Raw genomic sequence first — 23673 nt, forward strand, 5'->3', positions numbered from 1 at the left:
ATCCACAGGCTGGCCCTCCCTTTCCTCTAAGAAGGCCTGTGGTCCTTGCGGCATCTCCACTCCAGAGGAGCCCGCTTCCTCATTGACATGCAGGGAGCGCTCCCATAAGCAAAAGCTGCAAAGCATCATTACCGTGGTCGGGAGACAAACAACACTCGCACTGCATACCAAGTGGCACCACATTTAACTGAATCATTTTATTATGAATACATTCCGGGCTGCCACTGTGAGCCACTTGCCTAAACTATGCCGGCAAAATGGATCTTTGCTAATTACATTTCATGCATATTTCAGATCTTTCCATGGGGATGCAGGAGGATGGTGTTCATAAAAGGGAATTTTACAGCCAGGTTCCCTTGCGTTTGGCATCAAAACCCAAACTAGCGGGTAACAAAGATAAGTTCAATTACATTCCACGTTGTGTTTGTTTTAGCTGGAATGTTTCCTCCTAGTAACTCTATCAGTGCTGCTGTGGTCACTGGTTGAAAATGAAATCACTCTTCAAATCCACCTGAATACACATTATTGCAGAAATGCAACAGTTATTAAATCATTTCTTTTCCACATTTCCTTTTCTATATTTGTCCTTAGATTGAATTAAGGAAATAAGCCTCTGGATGTGGGGACATGTCAGGAGAGTGACAGAAAAACATCATTACCTGCTTCAAGACCGAATTGTAAAGCACACAAGTGACTGCTTTCTTGTGGCTTTTCACCCTCTTGCCGGAATCACTTTTCACTGCCAGCAATGCTAGCTGGTTATTAAATGAGATGAAAAGCCGTCCGTGGGCTTCATCAAAGTGGAAGAGACATCTGAAGTCCTGACTTTTGGAGAAAGAACAAGCTATCCTCTGGATGGACAGCTGGTGCCGAATATCCCAGAGTCTCAAAACCTGCATGAAACGTAACAAAGTCACAGGAGTATGTCAAGAATAATTCTAATTTTTTAGCCAGATTTTCTCTAGCTCACCCTCGATCCCAGGCAGGCTCTGCATAGTGCTGTAATTGTTCACACTTCTCTCATAGCACATATTTTTTGTATTTCCCTTCTCTGTTTCAGTATCTCCTCAACTGTAATCTCTTCTAGGGAAGGGACTGTGTTTTGTCTCAGTCCCCAGAAAAGTGCGTGCGTTTAGTAGGTGCTTACGATAGGCAGAGTAATCATCTTCAAAGATGCCCACGTCCTAATCCCTGGAAAATGTGAATATGCTATCTTACATGCCAAAAGAGATTTTGCAGATGTCATAAATTAAGGCCTTTGAGATGGAGAGATTATCCTGGTTGATTTGGGCAAGTCCAATGTAATCACAAGGGAGATCAGAGTGATGGGATGTGAGATGGACTCTACCTAATGTTCCTGGCTTCAAGAAAGGAGAAAGGGGGGGCCATGAACCAGGAGAGCTGGAGAAGGCAAGGAAACGATTCTCCCCCAGAACCTCCAGAAAAGAAGACAGCCCTTGGAATACCTTGATTTTAGCCCAGTGAGACCCAGGCTGGAATTCTAACCTACAAAACATTAAAGGTGTGTTGTTTCAAACCACTGAGTTTGTGGTTATCTGTCACAGTAGCAATAGAAAACGAATACAACCTCTTTCGATAGATAGATAGATAGGTAGACAGATAATATATGTATATATTTTTTGATGAAATAAAAGACTTGTTATTAAATGAAATCAAGTTCAGATAAAACACAGACAATTAAGACACAAAAAATGACATGCAGATGGAACAAGGTAAACACTGAAGGAAATGGGAAGAGCAACTCTGCAGATGCAAGTGTTGCCACTGTCAGTCATGGTGCAGAATTAACACAGGGCAGTGAGGGAGAGTCAGGGTGAAGACAGCGAAAATCCTCTCCAATAGGGGCCAGCGGGCCAGCTCTAGGGCCAAACTTTTGGGGTTCTGATTTTGGCTCTATCCCTTACTGCAGGGTGACCTCTAGTAAGTTTCTTTGTCTCTCTGAGTTTTTGATGTGGTACCTACCTAATCTGATGCTATGAAGAGTGAATGAGAGCCCATGTCAAGCATTTAGCATGATGACCAGTATGTGGTCAGTGTTCAGTAAATGTTTTTTTTTTCATTATTAAGTGTATTTTATTCTTTTTACTGCATAAACATTAGAACCTAAGAGCAAAAAAGTTTCTTTCAAATAAACTAGTGCATCTTATCCAGTATGAGAATTATTTTAAATTATCTATAAAAGATGACCTCTGTTTACACGAGTGTTTATTACTCCATAGGGCAGGCTACCCAGTAGTTTTTAACCTATTTTAAATCATATACTCCTTTGGGGGAAAAAAAATCATTTGAAAACGATGGTCCATCCCCTCCTCCTAAATGCACATACCCATACATGCACACAATTTTCCACATAATTTCTTTGGATACATAGACACACACATCTCCCATACAGATCCTGATATCCCATGGGATAGGAATTCCTAGAGTAGTCATTATGATTAGCCAAAGATGTCCTCTTCTACCTTTTGATTCTATCTTACTCTCTTTTCCTACATAAGCCTCTTCGTATACCTCTTTATCCAGGGTAAATGGCCCCAGTTCTTTCAACATCATAACATCATTTTTAGATCCCCCTCCACCATGGCAGCCTCTTGATTCTCTCACTTTGTCTTTTTTTTTCCATTTTCTCTCCAGGGGAGGATGGTCATCCAGGTTTTGTTTACCTTTTAAAAAATATAATAAGATATGTCCATGGTGTAAAATGCAATAGCACCGAAGGGATTTTTCTTCAACCTATCCCTCTCGGCCTCAAGTCCCACTCCTCAGAGACAGCCTTCTTTAACTTTTTTTGAGTTATGGTTTTCCCCGTAACACCAAATAATAGCTGTGTGTGTGTGTGTGTGTGTGTGTGTGTGTGCGCACGCACGTGAACACAGCATATATTAATCATACATTGAATGACATTCTCCTCTGAAAGTAATGCAGTTACTTACACTCGTTTTCTCCCTTTCTCTTCCATTGCCCCAATCTAAACATTGTATTTTTTTAGTCCTATTGTTACTATGCTTTAAAATAATACACTTACACATTAATTACTGCACTATCGATATAAGACAGTATCTCTCTGCTCACTAATATGTAAAATGAATACCTTAGGGTCCTCAAGGACCTCTTTAAGCAAAGTGCTCAGAATTGAGCCAAAATTTCAGGTGTGTTCTAACCACTGTTACAGGCACTGTGACTTCTTTAAAGCAGCCTACTTTTACGTGAGCTGATTAAGCCACTCCAACATGCATTGCCCTTACCTTGGGGTCCTGACTGAGCAAAACTCTAAATCTTATTCCCATGAACAAATAATCAAGCCAGACATCTACCATCCTACCTTCAAAAATCTGATGTTGTAAGCTAAAACAAGGATTTTTCTAGTTTCAAAGTGTAAAGATATAATTTTGAATCCTAATTCTATTATATTGATAATTCCTCCCTGATGTGTCCACACATCCCATGGAATACAGTAGATGGTCAACAGATATTTTCTTAATTTGTTGAAGGTTGTGGTTCATTTAACAACTATGTTTTTATCCCACTCACTGTTAAAAATATTAGCTAGGATAAGTCCAAAAATATAACACTTCCATAAAAAAGCTTGCCTCACTTCTACATGGTTATTTACCCAATTGCAGATCTCATCTAATTCACATTGAAATTTTATGAGACTTTTTCAAATATCTTGCAGAAATGAGTATGCTTGATATATAGGGTAACCTCTCCATTTACTAACACTTATAACAAACTTAAACTGACCTAGTCAAATTCTACCAGGTAAGCAGCATTACCAATCCCTCTAATCCCAAGAATATATTTATAAAGTAAATTGGGTTTTCTTGGCAAGAATTTTTTATTAAACAACTTATTCTAGTTCTTAAACCTTACTATTTTTATTTAAAACATTCTGGCCACTCTCCAGAAAATGTTTATCCTCAAAAATATAAACTCTATAAGAACTAAGACTTGCAAATATATTTCAAAGTGTTCTAAATATAAATAGGATTGATAAGCTATTATTTTGAATGTTAAAACCACATAGATTAGATGCATCTAAGATTAGATGCATCTAGATCATTCTCAAACACTCATATAACTTACAATAGTCATATCATCATTGTTCAAAATCCTGTCTTGTTTGGTATGGACTCCTTCCTAAAATACTGAAATTAACTTCATTTCAGAAAAATACTCTGGGGCATGGTTGAGTATAGATTAACAATAACTCAACAGTATTAATGGACTATAATTTCCCCAGAATCATTTTCTGCATGTTGTTCAAATCATTTATGTCAACTTTAATATTTCATTGACATTTAGTCACATAAATTAAATGAAAAATTAAAAATAGATGAGTGATAACCTCTACTCTATGACAGGTGAGTTCTTGCTATTAGCAATTAAAATTAGAGGTGCGTTTTTTAAGCAAAATGTGTATATTCATTAATTTTTCTTAAAATTAGTTTTTACTTTTCTTCTTTCCCTTCTTCCCTTGAAGAACCCTTGACTCTCGTAATTAGTGATCCTACTAAGTCCCCTTCCATCTTTAATTCTCTAATTTTTCTTTCTGCTGAGAACCAAAGCCAACAACATTTATATACTGTCATTAATGTATAAAACAGTGTTTCAGCATTCTCCCAGAAATCATATCATGGTAGGTGACCTCCCATATGGTTTTCAATTTTTTCTACACTTCACATTCTATACCAGTGGTTCTTAATCTTGACATTAGAAATACCTATGCTGTTTAGAAATTGCTTATGTTTGAGACTTTTCTCAAACCTATTAAATCAGACTCTCTGAGGATGGGGCTCAGGTATTAGTTTTTTGGTTTTTTTTTTTTTAATTTCCCAAGTATCTTCATTGTATTGTACTTTAACTTCTCAATTTGGTTTTAAGGTCAATGCTAATCTCCTTGAACAAGACATCTTTCTCTCAGCTTAATCAGTAATACCATGTGGCTTGGCTTTAAACCAGATAACTGTACTCCCCTATTCAGTCTGTATCTTTTTAATCAAGAAAAAAATCTCACATTAATTCTATTTTATTAATCAAGTCCTCTTGCAAAATATCACTTAAATAAATATCTAGTTAATATTTGAGAATCCTTGATTCTCCTTTTTTTGTATTCAAATTGACCTCTGAAATAGAATTAAGTCATATTTCAGAAAGGAGTATATTTAATATCATTTTCCATTCCAATATCCTAGAGAAGTTTTCTTTATTCTTAGTAGGAAAAATAAAGAAATTGGTAAACACCCAGGCTTAAAAATTGTAATTGAGGAACTGATTATTTTTTAATTTCTATTTTCCATATATTTTTATCTAAACTGTACTTTCGATTTTCATCATGATACCTGAGAACTTGTGATGCTTGTCCAAACTCAGACTTACTAAGCCTAGTCCTTGAAATGCTCTATATAGGGGCTCTTTACTTCATCTCCATTTTTATAGTATTAGGAGGAGTAAGCATCCAAGCTTGTGATTTTATATCAAGGCAAAATTTAGCTTTTCACATAATGATGAGGACTTATTTTTCTACTTAATCTTTATCTTGTTTCAACTGTTACCCAGTTAATAATGCAGGATTATAAAAGCAAATCCTGTGCTATTCATATACACTAGCACTAGAAACCAGTGGATTGGGACTCCAGACTCCAGTCATCTCGATCCTAGTTTTAATATTCCTCAGGTCTGTAAGCTTAGGTATATTATATTACTTCTCCATTTTCTCACCTTTATACGGAAGGGGACGCCGCCAGCTCTAAAATTCTGTCAATTTTGTCTAGAATGTACTGAAATTGCTCAATCCATTATCTATAGATTCCAAAATAACAACAACTGAAGCAATTTCAAGAAGGTGTATTGTGAAGATTGGGCTAAAGAAATGTAGTCTAATTTTACAAAAAAGTTCTTCCTGCCCCCTGCCAGAGATGGACAGAATCACTTCACATAGGCATAATAAAACTATAATAAATAAATAATAAATAAATTAACAAAACTTTTCTTTTATCCTATAAATATTAGAATTATAAATGGGTAACTTCATGGATGGGTGGGTACAAAAATATATGTATGGATGGATACAGAATCTGTTTTCAGTGCACTTTTTAAAACCAAATCAGCATTATGTACATATTGGCAACATGTCCAAATTTAATTCAAAGTAGTTAGGGGGAAAAAAGATTCATAATTTCCAATAATGATATAAAAGTGAGGGAAAAGTAGAAGACAGACTTAGAGAACTGCATCAAAATGAGATTTGTTTGGCTGCATCAAATATTTGCTACTAACTCCTACCACCCTGCAGGGCATAGATATAAAATGACAATAAGAAAAAGAGAGAAAGAGTATATATCGCTAAGGGGATTTTGAAGACAGCAGTGCAGCAGCCCAGCTCTCTGGGATAATCCACAAAAATGGATAGCCTACTTGCAGATAATAGGATAACAGGAACTGAGGGCATTGGCTTTCCTGAATATACCTTTATGTATTAACAAGTCTATTTATTTAGAATTTAAGCCTTTGGATAATGCACAAAGGCATAATCAGTGAATGCTTAAAGGCAATTTTGTTTGACATAGCACACATATTCTACTGAATAGCTCAGCTAATGTTTTTATCTTGAAGTAATATAACAGATCTTCCTTTAAGAAAGATTTTTGCCATTTTTGTCCTCAGGATTGAGGTCCACCTTAAAATATTAGTGGAAGGTTAAAATCTTCTCTTGTGCTATTCATTGTTAAATTGTTACCATAGCCATTATCATCTTTTTTTCATTCTTTTCAACAAAAATGAAAGAAGACATACAGCTCTAGGACACGGATTTCTATTGTGTGTGTGTTTGTGTATTCTATCATTGACCTTGAAAAAGTCAAAATGTTTCTTAATGCTATGAATTGTTCTGCAAAAATCTCATTAATTTCCCAGTTGAAGTTCAGCAATAAATTTAACTAATATCAACATTTTATTTAATTGGCTTTCTTTTCAGAACAAAAGTCCTTTGGGGAATTTTTAAATTTCAGTTAAATTGATTTTTTTGCTATTATCATTGCTCACAAACACTGAAAAACATAACAGAATTTTTCGCAGTCTTTAAACAAAAGTTTTCTAACTTTGCCTTTCAAAGATCACTGTTCCTCTTTTACTTCACAAAGTAAACCTAAACACTTTAAATTTTTTTCTTTCTTTTTTTAACTCAATATTTATACTAACAACTGCTTTGAAGAAAGTAAGTGAAAACCAGCTAGAACAAGGGAATCTTGGTTCAATTATCATTCCAGACTAGGTTTCTGTGGGGGGCCTTCCTGCTTCAAAGAAAAACAACTCTGAATAAAACATAATTTCTGCTGCCTTGCTGGACCTTCAGGGATTGGAGACAATCTCCACAGGTCCAAAAGAAGAAGGAGGAAAAAAAGAAGCAAACTTCACAAGGAGACAGTGAACAGTAGGCATAAATGAGTAGACTATAACAAGGAGAGAGGGCAGACAGCAGAAGCAAGAAGAACTACAATCCTGTAGCCTGTGGAACAAAAACCATATTCACAGAAAGACAGACAAAATGAAAAGGCAGAGGACTATGTACCAGATGAAGGAAAAAGATAAAACCTCAGAAAAACAACCAAATGAAGTGAACATAGGGAACCTTCCAAAAAAGAATTCAGAATAATGATAGTAAAGATGATCCAAGACCTCAGAAAGATCGAGAAGATGCAAGAAATGTTTAACAAAGACCTAGAAGAATTAAAGAACAAACACCTAAAAGAATTAACAAACAGAGATGAACAATACCATAATTGAAATGAAAAATACACTAGAAGGAATCAAAAGCAGAATAACTGAGGCAGAAGAATGGGTAAGTAACACGGAAGACATAATGATGGAATTCACTGCCACGAACAGAATACAGAAAAAGAATGAAAAGAAAAGAAGACAGCCTAAAAGACCTCTGGGACAACATTAAATGCACCAACATTAGCATTATAGGGGTTCCAGAAGGAGAAGAGAGAGAGAAAGGACCTGAGAAAATATTTGAAGAGTTTATAGTCAAAACTTCCCTAACATAGGAAATGAAATAGCCACCCAAGTCCAGGAAGCACAGAGAGTCCCAGGCAGGATAAACCCAAGGAGAAACACATTGAGACACATAGTAATCAAACTGACAAAAATTAAAGGCAAAGAAAAATTATTAAAAGCAACAAGGGAAAAATAACAAATAACATAAAAGGGAACTCCCATAAGGTTAACAGCTGATATCTCAGCAGAAACTCTACAAGCCAGAAGCGAGTGGCATGATATATTTAAAGTGATGAAAAGGAAGAACCTACAACCAAGGATACTCTACCCAGCAAGGATCTCATTCACATTCAACGGAGAAATCAAAAGCTTTACCGACAAGCAAAAGCTAAGAGAATTCAGCACCACCAAACCAGCTGTACAAAAAAATGTTAAGGGAACTTCTCTAAGTGGGAAATACAAGAGAAGAAAAGGACCTACAAAAAGAAACCTAGGGCTTCCCTGGTGGCACAGTGGTTGAGAATCTGCCTGCCGATGCAGGGGACACAGGTTCGTGCCCTGGTCTGGGAAGATCCCACATGCCGCGGAGCAGCAAGGCCTGTGAGCCATGGCCGCTGAGCGTGCACGTCTGGAGCCTGTGCTCCGCAACGGGAGAGGCCACAACAGTGAGAGACCCACGTACCACCAAAAAAAAAAAAAAAAAAAAGAAACCTAAAACAATTAAGAAAACGGTAATAGGAACATACATATCAATAATTACCTTAAATGTGAATGGATTAAATGCTCCAACCAAAAGACAGAGGCTCACTGAATGGATACAAAAAGATGACCTATATATATACTGTCTACAAGAGACCCACTTCAGACCGAGGGACACATACAGACTGAAAATTAGGGGATAGAAAAAGATATTCCATAAAAATGGAAATCAAAAGAAAGCTGGAGCAGCAATACTCATATCCGATAAAATAGACTTCAAAATAAAGAATGTTATAAGAGACAAGGAAGGACACAACATAATGATCAAGGGATCACTCCAAGAAGAACATATAACAATTATAAATATATATGCATCCAACATAGGAGCACCTCAATACGTAAGGCAAATACTAAGAGCTATAGAAGAGGAAATCGACAGTAACACAATAATAATGGGGGAATTTAACACCTCACTTACACCAATGGACAGATCATTCAGACAGAAAATTAATAAGGAAACACAAGCTTTAAGTGACACAGTAGACCTGATAGATTTAATTGATATTTATAGGACATTCCATCTGAAAACAGCAGATTATACTTTCTTCTCAGGTGCACACGGAACATTCTCCAGGATAGATCACATCTTGGGTCACAAATCCAGCCTCAGTAAATTTAAGAAATTGAAATCACATCAAGCATCTGTTCTGACCACAACGCTATGAGATTAGAAATCAATTACAGGGAAAAAAAAACCCATAAAAAGCACAAATACATGGAGGCTAAGCAATACGTTACTAAATAACCAAGAGATCACTGAAGAAATCAAAGAGGAAATCAGAAAATACCTAGAGACAAATGACAATGAAAACACGATGATCCAAAACCTATGGGATGCAGCAAAAGCAGTTCTAATAGGGAAGTTTATAGCAATACAAGCCTACCTGAAGAAACAAGAAAAATCTCACATAAACAATCTAACCTTACACCTAAAGGAACTAGAGAAAGAAGAACAAATAAAACCCAAAGTTAGTAGAAAGAAAGAATCATAAAGATCAGAGCAGAAATAAATGAAATAGAAGCAAAGAAAACAATAGTAAAGATCAATAAAACTAAAAGCTGGTTCTTTGAGAGGATAAACAAATTGATAAGCCTTTAGCCAGACTCATCGAGAAAAAGAGGGAGAGGACTCAAATCAATAACATTAGAAACGAAAAAGAAGTTACAATGGACACCGCAGAAATACAAAGCAACCTAAGAGACTACTACAAGCAACTCTATGTCAATAAAATGGACAACCTGGAAGAAATGGACAAATTCTTAGAAAGGTATAACCTTCCAAGACTAAACCAGGAAGAAATAGAAAATATGAACAGACCAATCACAAGTAATGAAATTGAAACTGTGATTAAAAATCTTCCAACAAACAAAAGTCCAGGACCAGATGGCTTCACAGGTGAATTCTATCAAACATTTAGAGAAGAGCTAACACCCATCCTTCTCAAACTCTTCCAAAAAACTGCAGAGAAAGAAACACTCCCCAACTCATTCTATGAGGCCATCATCACCCTGATACCAAAACCAGACAAAGATACTACAAAAAAAGAAAATTACAGACCAATATCACTGATGAATATAGATGCAAAAATTCTCAACAAAATACTAGCAAACAGAATCCAACAACACATTAAAAGGATCATACACCATGATCAAGTGGGATTTATCCCAGGGATGCAAGGATTATTCAATATACGCAAATCAATCCATGTGATACACCGTATTAACAAATTGAAGAATAAAAACCATATGATCATCTCAATAGATGCAGAAAAATATTTTGACAAAATTCGACACCCATTTAGGATAAAAAACTCTCCAGAAAGTGGGCATAGAGGGAACCTACCTCAACATAATAAAGGCCATATAGGACAAACCCATAGCAAACATCATTCTCAATGGTGAAAATCTGAAAGCATTTCCTCTAAGATCAGGAACAAGACAAGGATGTCCACTCTCGCCACTATTATCCAACATAGTTTTGGAAGTTCTAGCCACGATAGAGGAGAAAAAGAAATAAAAGGAATACAAATTGGAAAAGAAGTAAAACTGTCACTGTTTGCAGATGACATGATGTTATACATAGATAATCCTAAAAATGCCACCAGAAAATGACTAGAGCTAATCAATGAATTCGATAAAGTTGCAGGATACAAAATTAATGCACAGAAATCTCTTGCATTCCTATACACTAACAATGGAAGATTATAAAGAGAAATTAAGGAAACACTCCCATTCACCGTTGCAACAAAAAGAATAAAATACCTGGGAATAAACCTACCTTAGGAGGTAAAAGACGTGTAATCAGAAAATTATAAGACACTACTGAAAGAAATCAAAGATGACACAAACACATGGAGAGATATACAATGTTCTTGGATTGGAAGAATCAATATTGTGAAATATGACACTACTACCCAAACCAATCCACAGTTTCAATGTAATCTCTATGAAATTACCAATGGCATTTGTTACAGAACTAGAACAAAAAAGTCTTACAATTTGTATGGAACAACAAAAGACCCCAAATAGCCAAAGCAGTCTTGAGGGACAAAAAAACAGACCTGAAGGAATCAGATTCCCTGACTTCAGACGATACTACAAAGCTACAGTAATCAAGACAATATGGTACGGGCACAAAAACAGAAATATAGATCAATGGAACAGGATAGAAAGCCCAGAGATAAACCCACGCACATATGGTCACCTTATGTTTGATAAAGGAGACAAGAATATACAATGAAGAAAAGACAGCCTCTTCAATAAATGCTGCTGGGAAAACTGGACAGCTACATGTAAAAGAAAATAATTAGAACGCTCCCTAACACCATCCACAAAAATAAACTCAAAATGGATTAAAGACCTAAATGTAAGGTCAGACACTATAAAACTCTTAGAGGAAAACATCAGCAGAACACTCTATGACATAAATCACAGCAATATCCTTTTTCACCCACCTCCTAGAGAAATGGAAATAAAAACAAAAATAAACAAATGGGACCTAATGAAACTTAAAAGCTTTTGCACAGCAAAGGAAACTATAAACAAGACGAAAAGACAACCCTCGGAATGGGAGAAGATATTTGCAAATGAATCAACAGACAAAGGATTAATCTCCAAAATATACAAACAGCTCATGCAGCTCAATATTAAAAAAAACAAAGAACCCAATCCAAAAATGGGCAGAAGACCTAAATAGACATTTCTCCAAAGAAGACATACAGATGGCCAAGAGGCACATGAAAAGCTGTTCAACATCAGTAATTATTAGAGAAATGCAGATCAAAACTACAATGAGGTATCACCTCACACCAGTTAGAATGGGCATCATCAGAAAATCTACAAAGAATAAATGCTGGAGAGGGTGTGGTGAAAAGGGAACCCTCTTGCATTGTTGGTGGGAATGTAAATTGATACAGCCACTATGGAGGACAGTCTGGAGGTTCCTTAAAAAACTAAAATTAGAGTTACCATATGACCCAGCAATCCCACTACTGGGCATATACCCAGAGAAAACTATAATTCAAAAAGACACATGCACCCCAATGTTCACTGCAGCACTATTTACAATAGCCAGGTCATGGAAGCAACCTAAATGCCCATCAACAGACGAATGGATAAAGAAGATGTGGTACATATATACAATGGAATATTACTCACCCATAAAAAGCAATGAAATTGGGTCATTTGTAGAGACATGGATGGACCTAGAGACTTTAGTACAGAGTGAAGTAAGTCAGAAAGAGAAAAACAAATATTGTATATTAACGCATATATGTGGAATCTAGAAAAATGGTACAGATGAACCAGTTTGCAAGGCAGAAATAGAGACACAGATGTAGAGAACAAACATATGGACACCAAGGGGGCAAAGCGGCGTGGGGAGTGGTGGTGGGATGAATTGGGAGATTGGGATTGACATATATACACTAATATGTATAAAACAGATAACTAATAAGACCGAACCTGCTGTATAAAAATAAAAAAGTAAAAACTATAACCAGGAGCCTAAGCCTTGGACCAGCAGTGAGTCGGAGGCACTGAGGCAAGACTGTTCAATTAAAAGGACAACAGGGGCTTCCCTGGTGGCGCAGTGGTTGAGAATCTGCCTGCCAATGCAGGGGACACGGGTTCAAGCCCTGGTCTGGGAAGATCCCACATGCCGTGGAGCAACTAGGCCCGTGAGCCACAACTACTGAGCCTGTGCGTCTGGAGCCTGTGCTCTGCAACAGGAGAGGCCGCGACAGTGAAAGGCCCGCGCACCGTGATGAAGAGTGGCCTCCGCTCACCGCAACTAGAGAAAGCCCTCGCACAGAAACAAAGACCCAACACTGCCAAAAATAAATAAATAAATAAATTTAAAAGGATAACAAATAAGGAAAATGCAGTAGCCTCAGGACAGTAGCTTTACTCATTTTCATTCTGCAGAAGCAAACACAAATCTTCTCTGGAGGAAAGCATTTTCAATTTCATTCCTCAGAATGCCTATAGTTTAGCAATAGCAAAAAATGAGGTAACAATAAAAGATACCAAACATAGAAAGGAAACAATAAGGAACAATTCACCATGACGAAGAATCATCAGAATAGTAAATATCTAATTTGGATCCCCAAGGACTCCAGGTATTAGAATTATTTGATAAGAAAATGCAGTAATTGATATGAAATTAAAGAGCTAAAAGTCAAAATCCCCTAAATGAGCAAACAACAAAAGAGCATACAAAATTACCAGGCAGTTAAAAAACGTTTTAGGAAAAAATTGTTACATTTTAAAACTAAATGTATAGGTTATATAGAAAGTGGGCACATCCCATTATAAACATTCCCATAAAAGTCAAGAATATGATAAGATGCCACCTGAAATGTGCAGGAGAAACCTCAATAAGGAATGGGAAATTTTTGTACAACTTTTCTGAAAGGCATTTAAAAAAATGAATAAATGGATAAATACAGGGTGTACTTTCTCAATATTTTAAAGATGTCACCTATCAAATTCAATGTAAATCCAATCCAAAAATTAATATGGTTTTTCATGAAACATGAATACTGATCCTAACATTTACTTAGAAGGATAAGATGCCAGAGGATTGTTAAAATTAAAAACAAAAAAAACCCACAGAAGTAGGAATTTCTCTACCAGATTATCAAAACATACAATAAAGCTATGCTGGTTAAAGCAGTGGTGTACTTACGCAGGAAAAGGCAAATAGACTAATGGAAAGAATAAAGCATCCAGAAACAAATTCAAATGATAATGGAACTTCAAACCAGTGAGGGAGAAAAATTTTTCAAAAGAAATTATTCAAAAAAACCTTGGATGTCCATTTGTAGAAAAAAAAACATTTTACACAAAAATAAACTGCCAAGTTAAATGCAAAAAATAAAATTCGACAACAGAATAAGTATTAGCAGAAACTAAAGGAGAACACCTCTATAAATATGAATTGTGGAACATGTTCCTAAGCTAGATACAAAACCAGAGCCACAAAGAAAATCATTTCTTAGACTCAACTTCATAAAAATTTAAAACTTTTGAATGATAAAAATCACATAAACAGGGCTTCCCTGGTGGCGCAGTGGTTGAGAGTCCGCCTGCCGATTCAGGGGATACAGGTTCGTGCCCCGGTCCAGGAGGATCCCACATGCCACGGAGCGGCTATGCCCGTGAGCCATGCCCACTGAGCCTGCACGTCTGGAGCCTGTGCTCCGCAACGGGAGAGGCCACAACAGTGAGAGGCCCGCATATCGCAAAAAAAAAAAAAAAATCACATAAACAAAGTTAAAAGATGTATGCTTGAAAGAGACAAGATATTTGCATCATATATAATAAAGGATATTCAATATATTTTTCAAACTACTACTATTGATAGTATTCCCGAGTCCAGTTGATAGGATAAAGGGCTTGATCAGATAATGCACAAAAAACAAGAAATATAAATGGCTAATAAATAATTGAAGAAATTCATCCTAATTTTTTGTCCATTAGATTCACAAAAGAATGAACACATTAGTGGTATCTATCATTGACAAGAATGTGGGGAAAGAAACACCTTTACACACCTCTGACGTGTATACCAATTGGAACAATATTCCTGCATCTAAACCATCCTTTAAGAATTGAATCCCTGTTGACCCAATAGCATCACTTCTAGAAATGTATCTCAAAGAACATATCACAAGAAATTAGTTATGTGGTCTTAAAGATGTGTGTGTGCATGTGTGTGTAAATGTGTGTGTGTATGTGTGACAGTTGGTTAGAGATAATATCTATTATAATCAACAGGTGATTGAATAATTAAATTATGACCATCCATACTATGAATTACTATGTAGCAGGTAAAAATTCAGGTCTATGTATACTCACATTGAAAGATCTCCAGGAGATATTGTTTAGGGAAAAGCAAGTTGCAAGAAAGTATGTCTCACGTGATGCCACTTACATAAAAATTAATAATAAATACTACCTTGTATTTGTATACACACATAGGGTGGTATACAGTATATAATAATAAATTATAACACCACATATTATTATAACACAATATGTTATAGTATGTAAGTATGTGATATAAATATAAGACAATACACATCGTGTTAATAATAGATATTTCTTGGAAGAGGGATTGATTTGAAGGGGGAGTGAAGAAAAGGGATATTCACTTCTTGTACTACATGCTTTCTCATTTGTAATTTTTACAGAAGAGCATTCATCTGTTTACTTGGCATAATTTAAACAAAATGAAAGTGGCTTTGTCTCTGGATGGATAGAGGAAAGTTGAGGAGAGAGGGTACGCAGAAGGGGAATGAAGACACACAGGTAAGAGCTAGTCACCAGCACAAGAGTCTTTGAATTTTCCTTCCCAACCTTGGGTGCACAATACAGAAACCAGACTCTGAGAAAAATCAAAACCTCAAACAAAAGATTAAGTTACAAACTGATCTGATTCTGGTGGCCAAATCAGGATAAGTAGCCCAGGAGAGAAGAGTTAGGAGCGATAGAAAAGCCTAATCAGATTCACTGGTTGAGATATTTCCCAGAGGCTTTGAAAATCCTTTTACTCCCATGGTGATTCCTCCTCTAAATGACCAAGTTACTGGCTCCCAGCAGGGCCTTGCCATCAGTGATTGCCATCTTAGGAGACAATTTAGGAGTCCAAAGCAAAATGCAATTGGACTATTACTTATACCAAATGCTATAGGGATAAACTTATTGTTTAATAATCACTGGAAAGCACAATAGAGAAGTTTTCCAAAAAAGAACTGAAGTAAGTCTCAGGAAATTATTTGGATCTAAATTACTTTGGTCTGAAAATCCTCTAATTTAGCAATTCATAGACCAAAATATGGTTCAATCAAAGGCCCTTTGAAAAAAGAATGCTTTCTCTCATTTTCCCTGTTCCCTAAATTAACCCTAGTCCTATAAAATATCCAAAAGAATTTTATGCAATAAAACAAAGGCTTAACCTGGTAGCTGAAAGCTCTGTTGTTTGTCGTGAAGACATACAGGCTAAGATTATTATGCATTTATCCAAGTGAAATGGATTTAGACTAATGTGAAAGACGGCATGACAAGCTTCATTACAATGTAATGGTTTAAAAGTCAAAGCAAAAATAGGATGATAAAACTGACTTGAAAGAGGCCATACACAATCAATTCTGACTCTAAGAACATTTTCTTCACTTGCTTTTAAAGTTATAATACCTTTCAGGGAATTCTATAATGATAAAATATCTGTTATTTCTTTCATATTTAGCTTTGATAAAGATTTGTTCATTTAACTAAGGTTTACTGGGGACCTACTATGTATATGGCACAACCCAAAAAGAGAGTTCCAAACCTCGTGAATCCTGTCGGTTAGTTGATAGTTACACTATTTTATATGCTTTATTCAACAGGTATTTAATGTATATTAATATGTGCTAGATACTGGGAAACACAAAAATGAATTCAACAAATAATCTTTGTCTTTAAGCACTCAAAATACAGTGAAAGATAGAGTATACATATACAACCTTCAAGTATACGTGTCAGGCTGTGTCAAATTCAATAATGGGGGACTTCCCTGGTGGTCCAGTGGTTAAGAATCTGTCTTGCAGTGCAGGGGATGCCGGTTCGATCCCTGGTCAGGGAAATAAGATTCCCACATGCCGTGGGGCAACTAAGCCCGCAGGCCACAACTACAGCAACAAAGAGCCCACACACCACACGGAAAGATCCTGCACACGCAACTAAGATCTGAGGCAGCCAAAAAAACCCCACAAATAAATAAATATTTTAAAAAACAAATTCAATAATGGGAGTTAGAACAAAGTGCTAAAAGATCTCAGAAAATAGAACAACTAAAAGCTAAGGCATCAGAAAAGTCTTCATTCTGACTTTCTTTGGTATTTAAGATTCACAGTAATATGTATTCACTTCAAACTGTCAAAAAATAATCACTGGGGCTTCCTGATGGTGCAGTGGTTAAGAATCTGCCTGCCAATGCAGGGGACACAGGTTCGAACCCTGGTCCGGGAAGATCCCACATGCCACAGAGCAACTAAGCCTGTGCGCCACAACTACTGAGCCTGTGCTCTAGAGCCTGTGAGCCACAACTACTGAGCCTGTCAACCTAGAGCCCGTGCTCCGCAACAAGAGAAGCCACCGCAGTGAGAAGCCCACCTGCCGCAACTAGAGAAAGCCCGCGTGCAGCAACGAAGACCCAATGCAGCCAAAAAAAAAAATCACTGAACAAACACTGCAAGGTGCCAAGCACTGTGACTGATACCAAGTGTACAAGCTGAAAAGACACTGACCCTACTTAGGAAAGTTAACTACAATTTCAGTACAATAGAACACATGTTCTAAGGAGGGACACACAGGTGCAATGGGAGTGCAGAGAAAGAAACACCTAGGTCTGTCTGAAAGACTCCAGAAAGTCTGAAACTTCAAGGATAAATAGGCTTTTGCCAGTTGAGAATGGAGGAGAGGGAACTGAAGGCAGAAAGAAGGGCACGTGGCAGAGCCATGAGGCAGCATAGTGGAAACAGGCAAAGTGTGATGCGGAGCATCAGATGAATGGAAGAGAAAAGCAAGAAGGGAGGTGGGCCTGGTAGACTGGGGGAGGGCTTTATATAAAAGCTTAAGAATTTTAGAGCTGATATTTAGAATGAGGGTAAGAGGAGGTATTGAAGATTTTTTCTTAGACACCACTTAATTAACAGGATGAAGGGCAGATTGGAATCAGACCCGTATGCAAGAAGGGAGACATGTTAGGCAACCTTGCAATGTTTTGGATGAGCTAACTCGAAAGATAATTCAAAAGAGGATGAGATTTTGAATTAGAGCAATGGCAGTTGAGAGGGAAAGGTGAGGCTGATAAACATATTTGATGGTAGAATCAACTAGAATTGGCAGTTGAGTGGTGAAGTTTCAGGTGAAGGGAGGAGATTTACGGTCTGATAGATAATACAGTAAAATAAGCAAGTTTGGCAGGACTTATGCATAGGGTGAGGCTAAGGATTTGAAGATGAATTTCTATTTTTTCTATTTAATTTTCACATATACAAGTATCACTTTAGAATAGAATTAAAAGTCAGAGTCACTGAAAAAGTCTCAGAGGCTGTCCCCAATAAGCCTATTGCCCATCCTTCTTCTCTTCATAGATTTCTGTTCTTGAAATCTATCACATGTTAACTGGATCTATATCAGGCATTATGTAAAACAGAAGCTTTACAGAGGAACACATGATGAGATTATTAGAGATAAAGAAATTTTTCTGGGAGATACGAGTAGTGAATAATGTGATCAGGATACAACCGGGACTACCTGGTTTTGGTACAATGTTTTTTCCACCATATTTAGAATTTGCACCAATATTGTCAAATAGAATGGGCTAATATATTTAACTGAAATGTTATTAATGTACTTGATATTCTTCAGATTAACTTTGATTTCTAATTTACTGAGTCTCTTCAGTGGAAAAGCAACAATAGTTAATTGGCTGTGCCAATTAACAAGAATTCTATATCTTATCAAAGCAACATTTTCTCATTCCCATTTCTGTTTTGTATTTTTATTGGATTAATGAGTACTTTGGAAACTCTCAAGATGTGGCCTATTGAGAACCCAAAAATAAGGATTACATCTATGAGTACATGGTTTAAAACAATTTTTTTTAATGAAACACCTTGTCCAGTTGCCCAGGACTATTCCTAAATTACCATCAGTATCATTTTTAAAATACAGATTTCCAAAAACATAGTAGTAAGTCACTATATTATAAAAATCTATACCAGCTCTAAGAGGAATTTCAGACCAAAGATAGATTTGGATAGGAACTGGGGAGGCAGAACTAAATAAATTAAATGCACACTGTTACTAACTTTATCTTTGGAGAAGATGAAAAGTTTTCTTGCAGCAAAGAATTGGACAGCTATTACGCTGGCTGAGTGACCCCAAAGGACACCAACCGGCTTAGAGACAACATAGGGGTTCCAAAGGCAAACTTCATTGTTAAAGCCAGCAGTTGCTAATACGAATTAGAAAGAAAAAAAATGTTTTTAATAACTTGAATACTTTTTTTTGAAACGAGTATATCACATCCTATATCACCATAGGTAGATAAAAGCCTTCTGAGCACTAATGCACCCTTGTCTTGAAGGAAGGAAAATCTTATCATTGTCCAATAGCCCAGGCTAATGCATGAATGCTATCACTGGAAATAGCTGAAATGCAGGGTGGAGGGGAGAAGGAGTCTGCATGGGGTGAAAGGACAAGACAGTTCCATTAAGAGGCAACCAGTAGCCCAACCCGGAGGGCAGAAAATCCTTCTCCCAGTCCCAAAGTTCCCCCTCTACAGCCATCACAGCCTAGGAATGCAGACCACGTTAAAATTATCCCAGGGGTAAGAGAGAACTAAAACAATATTTAAAGTTCCCAAATTAATGAAAAAGTGTAAGGAAACCAATTATTTTCACTGTCATGTAAATAATCAAGTATTTGCAAGCAAATAAGCAGCCGAAATATATGTTTGACCTGCTCTATTGAGGCAATAGTTTTGTTTTGTTTTGTTTTAACACAAATTGATTATATTCAGGGAGCACATCAAAAACTGGGAGCACAGTGCTTCTTCAGGTCTGGGGAAGCTCAGCAGAGCCCTCTTTGTCGTTCCCTTGTTTAGGGCCAACTGTGGAGCTGAACTTATTCACATTTATGGAATCGCCATAAATGGCAGACCCCTATTTGGATTAATACCCAGTGTAAGGGTTATAGCAATAAGAGGAAGTGAATCCACTCTTGTTTCAAGTCTTTACCCCATAGTATGAAATTAGTAAGACAACTGATAAATTTTACCCTGAGTGTTACTGCATACCGTAATATGTAATACCAGCACTGTGCCAGGTACAAGGTAGCGATCAGTATAAAGGGGCTGAAATAATCCATGAATCAACGCAATGGTTGATATTTGAGTCCTCCCAAACTCAATTCACTAACTCCTCCAGCTTTCTCTAATAAATCTACAATCCTCCTTGAAAGTCTGGTGTTGGCATATTCCTGAATTCAAAGTCAAGGTCTCTTTTTACCATGATTGTCAGCTGTGACTGTTGGAAATTTTAGAGACTCTGCTTAGCTGATATCAATACTCTATATGAATGATAATTTTTGAAAGAGGGTTAATATGACCCATTCTGTAGGCCATGTATGTTCATTCTCTGTACTACCCTATTAATTTTTAAAATAATACCTCACTTTTTTATAATATTTGAACTAATATCATATATATCAAATTATCAGCTTTCAAAATACCTAAATATTTTATTTAAATAGATAATGCCTGAAAACCTTTATCGCTTATTTCTTCAGCTAAAATTTACATCAGAAAAAGAACTCTCCTTTAGTATGCTAAAGGACAAATCTGAAAATTTTCAAAAACCATTAGAAGTTGTATTCTGAAAGGTGACTGAAAAACATTCTACATTTTGCATTTCTCTAGTAAGTGAGTGTGTGTGCGTGTGTGTGCGCACGCACATAAGAAAATGATGTATAGGTTGAGCATTTGGTTAGGAAGATGGCAGAAGGCAGACACTGCATTCTTTCTCTATGTCATTTTACATTCCCCACCAATTCTGATAAAAAGACTCATTAAAGCACTGGGGAACTTTCTCATCTTGTCACCCCAATGTAGTTCATATACGCTACACATCATAATTCATCATTGTCAGACGTAATAAAATGTGAGCTGCTCAAGTTGGTCTCTCTGGCGATAAAGCAACATGGCGAAGAGGCTCCATGTGTGCGGTTATGCATCCCAGACTATTGATGAGTCCCTCATAGTTATCATGATTTATTTTACATACCAATTAACTTGAGAAGAGAGTGGTAATCAAAAGCACGAATGCCCTGGGCAATGTTGAAGGACGTCATTTTAAGATGCTTTTTTGATTTCTCTCTCCATGCCAGCACCCCAGTGTTTGTATTGCTGGTTGTACTGGAAATAATAGCATCTAAGGATGCACTGTAAGTAACTGATTAAAAAAGAAAAGAAAAGAAAACAACCTTTAGTCGATTTCTCAAAAGACACAGGCAAAATAGAATTGTTTTAAAAGACAAAATTAAAACTTAAATTCAGATTATGATGATGCCACCTGACACTTAGAAAACACCTCACTAAACCCTTCTCTCACCAAAGAACCCACAGTGAAAAGTTACATCAAAGTCTGCATCCAGACTTTTCCTCCCCCCCAACGATAGCTTAAACATTTTTTTAATTAGAACACATGACAGGAAACAATATTAATCACAAGAATCATGTGGGATTCTCGAGATATAAGCATCTGGCCAAAACACTGGGTTCTTCCTCCTGGGCCGAAAGCAGGCAAACAGGAACTCAGCAGCTATCTGCTGCTCTCAAGTTCCGGCTCACGCCCAACCCATTGTTTTGTTTATGTTTTGACTGGTCTAGAATGTTTGAAAGTGCGGTGTCCTGGACTCAGTGCTCTGCCAAGAGTCACAAACACAGCTAGAAGCCCAGGCTGATTGGCTGTTCCCCTGTTCCTGATTATCTAGTACTAAACCGGCAGCAAAATCCCACTTCCCAAGCAACAAAAGTGATCCTGCTGCCTTTTGTCAGAACGACCTGTGCATTCCTATCAGACTCTCGGGCTCCAAAAGACATAGCTACTCTGTCACCAACTTCAAACCACTAAGCCCTCCACGGTTAGAGGGCAGTTCTCTTTTGCATTTTAGTAAGACAATGATTTGTGCCCCAAGGTAAAAGATTTCTGATTTGACCTCAAGCCCAAATTTCAGCCTCACATAAAGAGGGATGTTGGAACTTTGTACAGCTTAAGAAAAGTTGCTTTAATAGGACAGCTGTTGAAAATGTTTCTGATCTGTTTATTATACAGAAGCAAGAATAACACTCTTGGAATACAATTCTCAATGGATCGCTAGCATTCCTGCATTTCTTATGAAACTAATCCCTGACAGCAGTTCGTTCCACACTATCTTGTTAAAGATGTTTACATAGAAAACAGCCTTAGAATGTAAGATCGCTTCTCCCTTTGCAGCAAATGATAGACAAACTTACCACTAAGAACAACTCTGGAGCAAAAGATAGCACGCGCCTGCCCACTGTAGAAGATTCAGGTTCTCTACACTCAGGGTTCCTCTCCTGTAACATGACCCACTGCGCGCGCAGGCATTCATCTGCAACTGTCTGCTTTGCCTCTGTGGGACTTGGGTGTCAAGGGGAACTGACACAAATATGCGGATACTCATGGGGCTTGCTGTGCTGGAAGTAACGAAGTCTTTTTGCTCTAACACAGGAGTCTTCTGTCCTCTGTCATTTTAAGATTATTTTAAAAATTCTTTCTCCAAGTGAGAACCACAGTATTTGTATTGTTAGCTGTGCTGGAAATGGCAAGCTAACTTATTAGTAACTAACTTGGAAATAGTCTTACTATTTTGGTGAAAGAATTTAATTTGCTTTATATAGATGTGTGTATATGCATATGCATATATATACACACATATATGAATACATACATTTCCGAATTACTAAAGACAAGGAAATTCTGAGAGGCAGAAGTATAGCTCAATACATTCTTTCCTTTGAGCTTATTCTATTAAGATGATTGCTTCTAAAAGCAACTGGGACTTATATGTTTTAACATGACCAATTTAAAACTAAGGAGATTGGGGCTCTTCATGTGTCACATATAGATGTCCTCTCTCAAAACACAGCATCCAATCTTCAGAATTATTAGGCGTCTACTACATGCCCTGTGCTATGATACCTTTAATAAGAGAAGAAATAGACATAGCTTGGATGGTCCCAAGCTTGGAAAACAAGATATGCAAATCAAACAATTACAGAAAACTTTAGTATACAATAAAGGGATAAATTGAGTAGTACAGAAATTATAATAGAAGTTCAAAGATGAAAGAAACCAGTGTGGGCTTCAGGGTTTGGAAGACATTTGGTGGGCCCTGACAAAAAGAGAGCATTTCAAGAGATAAGTGGTGACAAAACACATGTGTGGGAAACAAAAGGTAAATTCAGAGCTCAAAGAAGACGAATCTACTCCTTTATTTTACAGGCTAAGAAATAGAGACCCGTGCAGGTTCAGAGATTTGGCCAAAGTCAGCAACTGACTGCTGTCCAGCTCAGAACTAGAGCTCAAGCATTCTGATTCTGAGTTTGGTAGTTTAATGTCATATAATGTGCAAGATTAAAAATCCAGTCGGGATTGGACATTAGCGTTTGGCAGAGCCAGAGTACAAAGTCAAATCTGATCTCCTGACGCCTGGAACAGGGCTTCTCATATTTTAATATGCACAACTGTCACCTAGAGATCGGTGTTAAAACGCAGATACTCGTTCAGAAAACCTAAGGTGCTGCATTGCTAACGA

General features: G+C 37.0%; 1 protein-coding gene across 1 annotated transcript in view; it reads right to left on the bottom strand.

Moving 5' to 3' along the window:
- Nucleotides 1–23673, bottom strand: part of WDR49 (WD repeat domain 49) — a 135344-nt gene that overhangs the window by 69883 nt on the left and 41788 nt on the right. Inside the window, 3 exon segments of the mRNA XM_033855200.2 lie at nucleotides 660–893; nucleotides 19143–19288; nucleotides 21117–21284. Coding sequence (XP_033711091.1) covers nucleotides 660–893; nucleotides 19143–19288; nucleotides 21117–21284 — 548 coding nt within the window.

Source organism: Tursiops truncatus, chromosome 4, assembly GCF_011762595.2.
Source record: "Tursiops truncatus isolate mTurTru1 chromosome 4, mTurTru1.mat.Y, whole genome shotgun sequence".
Lineage (NCBI taxonomy): Eukaryota > Metazoa > Chordata > Mammalia > Artiodactyla > Delphinidae > Tursiops > Tursiops truncatus.